Raw genomic sequence first — 5000 nt, 5'->3', positions numbered from 1 at the left:
GAGGGTTAGGTGGCCATCTAAGGAAGGATGGGATGCGCTACTAATGTGGGTGCGTGGATGTATATATATATATATATATATATATATATATATATATATATATATATATATATATATATATATATATATATACATAGATGCATACAACAATGAATAAATAAAGGCAGGTTCAAGCCTCAAGGTGTATCCCAACGCCGCCGCGACCTGCCAGCGAACGACCCTCTAAAACGGCCGTTTTTCTTCCCGATGCCTGATAAGACGACCCAATATCCCCTGCCAACAGCTTGTAACTAACCGACTAAACATTAATTAAATTGGCTTAATCACGGCCGAGGCCCATTGGCGGGGCGTGTGAAGACGGTAGGCCTATCTAACATGGCCGCTGAATGAGCCTGGGCCTACTTGCCCGCGGACGAACTATCGATAAAAGGCACTTGATCTTTCTAGTGTATTATTAGCGCATGTGAAGATGCCGCAGATAGCATGTACGTGCGTGGCTGTCTGTCTGTCCGCGTGTTTGAAATTTATCAGTGCTGCTATGGGTAAAATTCTAAAACCTACTGTGGAATATTTTGCAGTACAGCCGTTTTATTTATTTAGCCCTGCGGCTCACAGAGGGGAAAATATATTATGATTTTAATGATAAAAGTGTTCGTGGTGATGATTAAATGGAAAGTAAAAAAAAATCCGTTATTAACCCCGCGTATATTTCGAAATGCATCAACAAATGTGCGAATGTAACAGCGTGGCTTTGGCTTCGGCGTAATTCATTTGTTTGGATAACATCATCACACTTACTGATCTGTTTATTTGCCGAACAAATATTTTAATTTGTTGGGTTGGGAAAAAATGTATAAAAAGAAATCTTGGCTGGAATGAAGTGAAACATATTCAAATTGCAGCCCGTAAGTCTCGGATTATGTTTGGGATGACGGGATCAAAACATAAACATTGTTAAAATGCATTGCCTTGTTCAAAATAGGAAAACATTAAATTTTTTGCCCGCCGTTTTATTATTGCAAACAAGTGGACCCTATCGTTATGCTAAAGAATATCATATTATTCCGAATTTCTTTTTTTTTTTACTAATTTTGTTGTTGTGAAAATAACGCTCATCTGTATGTTTGTTCGCTTTATTTTAACCGGAGAGAAAAAACACTTCAAATGCTAATGAAGAACAAAGATACATAAGAAATAATTGATTTTTTGTCCTGATATAATAATAACAATTTGAACTGAATCATCGCAGTGCATCGGTCATAATCACGGTGATGATAACGATCGTATGATGACAATAAAGACGATAATAATAATTAAAAAAAATAACGCGTCGTGATATATACGAATAAGTCATTACGAAAAAAAAGGAAAAAAGAACGAAAAAAAATCTAAATAATAAAAATAACAAAGCCGATAATAAATAATAATGAACACGATGGTGATAATGATCTTTGTAAAATAATTATCACTGTAGTAATCATAATAATAGTAATAATAACAACAACAATAATGATGATAACGATAGTAATGATTGTTCGAAAAGGAATACTAACAATAAAAATGAAAATAAAGATAATAATAACAATAATTATAATAATCATCATCATTATAATGATAATAGAATCAATAACCACAACATTAAAAAACATATAATAACAGTAATAAAAATAACAACAATAACTATAATCACGATATCAATAAACTATAGGAAGAGAAGTAACAACTACGATGTACAGTAAGCAATAATACAAGATAAAAATTAAAAGTAAAATAAATAAAAATAAATAAATAAAAATTAATAAATAATTAAATAAATCAAAAAACTTTAAAGACACTTAATCTAGTCACGTGTATCTAAGAGGCGACACTTACCCTGACTTGTGCTTCTTTCAAGTTGAGCCAAAGTGCTATTTCTTCCCTGGCACTTAGGTCTGGGTATCTGAGGGGAGAAAATGAGGGGAAATTAGAGGTCTGGCGGGAAATTAAGGGGAAATTAGAGGTGAGAGGGGAAATGAGGGCCTGTTGTAGTATGGGTGAGGGGAAAGGGGTAGGGGTTGAAAGGATGTGTGTGTGTGTGTGTGTATATATATATATATATATATATATATATGTATGTATGTATGTATGTATGTATGTATGTATGTATGTATGTATGTATGTATGTATGTATGTATGTATGGATATTTATATGGATTCAATGGGTTTTGGAATTTATGGGGTGATAAATCAATAGTTATATATCTCTCTCTCTATCTATCTATCTATCTATCTATCTATCTATCTATCTAACTATCTATCTCCCTCTCCCTTCCTTCCTCCCTTCTTCCTCCTCCTCTGCTCACCTGTCCCTGGCGAAGGTCGCCTCGAGTTCTTGCAGTTGTATCTCTTTCTCTCTCGTTCGTTCGTTCGATTCTCTCTCTCTCTCTCTCTCTCTCTCTCTCATTCACTCACTCACACTCACTCACTCACTCACTCACTCACTCACTCACTCACTCACTCACTCACTCACTCACACTCACACTCACACTCACTCTCACTCTCTTTTTCTCTCCTTTTTTCTATCTGTTTATCTACCTATCTATCTGTCTGTCTCTTTATCTATCTCCCTCTCCCCCTTCCTCACCTGTTCCTGGCGAAGGTGGCCTCGAGCTCCTGCAGTTGCTGCGACGTGAAGTGCGTCCTTTGGCGCCGCTGCCGCTTCTTCTTGTTCTTGTCGTCGTCCGATTCCGTGGAGCAGGACTGGGACGGCTTCTCGCCCGCGTCTGTGAGGGGGGAAGGGGAGAAATAGACGTTAGATGGAGGGAGAAATGGGTGGATGGAGGTGGGGGAGATGGGGATTGAATAAAGGAAGAGGTGGGGATTGAATAAAGGAAGAGTGGGGATGGAATGTTGAAAGAAGCGGGGTTTCGATGGAGGAAGAATCGTCCGATTTCGTGGAAAAGGATTGGGACGGTTTCTCGGCCGCGTTTAGGGAGGAGAGGGAGAGGCAGGAATTAGATAAAGGAAGAAATAATTAAATGGAGGAGGGAGATGGGGATTGAATGATGGAAGAGCGGAGGATATAAAAGTTAAATCAAGAAAATGAAAATTAAATAAAGGGCAAAAAAATAGCCAATAACGATAGGGATAGAAAGAAATTTGATAATCGAATAGATATATATAACAAGGAAGATGTTAAGCAAAAAATTGATAAAGAAGAAAAGGGTGAAAGCGATCAGACAACGAAACGAAATTTGATAAAATTAATTAATCAATGCATAGGTGAATAATATCTATGTTATTTAACAAAAGACGAAATAACGATAATTTGAAGAACGGAGAGGAATTGGATGAATAATTAAATAAATAAGGTATAGAACTGCATGTATTGAATAACGGAAAGGAAGTAAATAAATAATTATCGGAGATGAATGAAGGAAAAATAAGAAAATTTTGCGGATGGAAATAAATAACCAAGAAAAAACAACTTTCATGAATATCGAAAATTCAACGGATAATTATGCAGAAAAAGATAAAATCAAATAAAACAAGAAAATGTCAATAACCTATAAACTCCCTAGACAAAAATGTCAAATGATAAATAATAAAAAAAAAAAAAAATTAGCATTTGCGAGAGCGGACAATTAAGTCATATACAATATAAAGTACATGGGAACTGACTCTAAAACGACTAATGAAAAAAAAATATATATATATTTATATAAAGGAACGGAAGGGAAAACACGTAAGATAAAACTATCAAAATGTAAATTATAAGTAAATAAGCAACAAATTAGAAATAAACGCAAAGATTATATATTCGTTATCCATGTTCTTCTATCAGAGTCACAAAACGCATAACTATCAGAATATCCTAAGATAATGATCATCAAAGAAGGATTAAATTGTCTTTCTTTAAGCGAGGGGAAACTAAGGCTTAATGAGGAAAGAAAGGTAGTTATAAATAGTAATTAGTGATATTAATTAGGGACTTACAAGGCAGTTCATTGGACAGTTCCGTTAGATCCATTTCTGTCGATTGGTTGTTAATTTCGATGCTTATAATTAATTCTTCTTTTTTTCGTCACAGAGGAGTTTGTCTTATGTGAAAAGAATAAATGTTTCTCTATTTCACTTTTGTTTTGGTAAACACGCGGTTAGATTCACTGTTGTAATGTTTCTGTTTTTTTTTTTTCTAAGTCACTTATATTCACGATGGCGAGGCTGGGGCGGAGATGAGATCAAAACGAGAGGTAATTTCCCGTATTTCGGATGCTGCGAGTGGGAGATGCGCGAGTGGATGATGCGGCGAGCGGGATGTCCGTGCGGCGTGACCCAGCTCCTCCACCGTCTCACTTCTGACTGACCTTTGACCTCCGCTGGCAGCCTACATAACCCCTCCCTCGCTCGCTCTCTGACCCTGGGTCCCTACCTCCCTCCCTCCCCCCCCCCAACCCTACCCCCTTGCCCTCTCCTAACCCCCCCCCTCCTCCCATCCCCCTTCACGCCCCGTTCTCACACCTCCATTGCCCCCTCCCTCTTCTGCCCTCCCGCCCTCTGCCACTACCCCGTGAGATTCACACCTCGTTGCTCCGCCCAGGGTACCTCGTGGCAGGGTGAGGCTGCCCTGCCTACCTGCCCTCACCCTGCTACCCATATCTTTACCCTCGCCTATACCTGCCCCCCTTACCCCCCTCTCCTTATACCTGTGTGGTCACCGCAATAAAGAGAGAGATATTTGCGGCTGTGTGTTTGATGAACCCCCTTCCTCCCCTCCCCCCCTTACTCCACACGCTGCCCCTTATCCTTCCATCCCTCCCATATACCCCTCCTCTTCCTTCCTTCTTCTTCTTCTTCTTCCCTGCTCTTTCTCTTCTCCTCCGTCTCCTCTCCTCTTCCCTCCGTCTTTCCCCCTCCTTCCTTCCCTCCCTCCTCCCATCCTTCCTTCCCTCCCTCCTCCCATCCTTCCCTCCCTCCCTCCTCCCATCCTTCCCTCCCTCCCTCCTCCCATCCTTCCCTCC

At 39.1% G+C, this 5000-nt stretch overlaps 1 protein-coding gene across 3 annotated transcripts in view; it reads right to left on the bottom strand.

The window, feature by feature from the left end:
- LOC113814274 (pituitary homeobox x) overlaps positions 1–5000 on the bottom strand; it is a 202287-nt gene that overhangs the window by 2604 nt on the left and 194683 nt on the right. For all 3 annotated transcript variants that reach the window (XM_070133156.1, XM_070133160.1, XM_070133161.1), the window contains 2 exons: positions 2624–2762; positions 1873–1939 (listed from right to left, as the gene is read on the bottom strand). In XM_070133156.1, coding sequence (XP_069989257.1) covers positions 1873–1939; positions 2624–2762 — 206 coding nt within the window. The remainder of the gene's footprint in view (positions 1–1872; positions 1940–2623; positions 2763–5000) is intronic.

This window comes from Penaeus vannamei, chromosome 18 (genome assembly GCF_042767895.1).
Source record: "Penaeus vannamei isolate JL-2024 chromosome 18, ASM4276789v1, whole genome shotgun sequence".
Classification (NCBI taxonomy): domain Eukaryota; kingdom Metazoa; phylum Arthropoda; class Malacostraca; order Decapoda; family Penaeidae; genus Penaeus; species Penaeus vannamei.
This window is presented reverse-complemented; position numbering and strand designations above follow the sequence as displayed.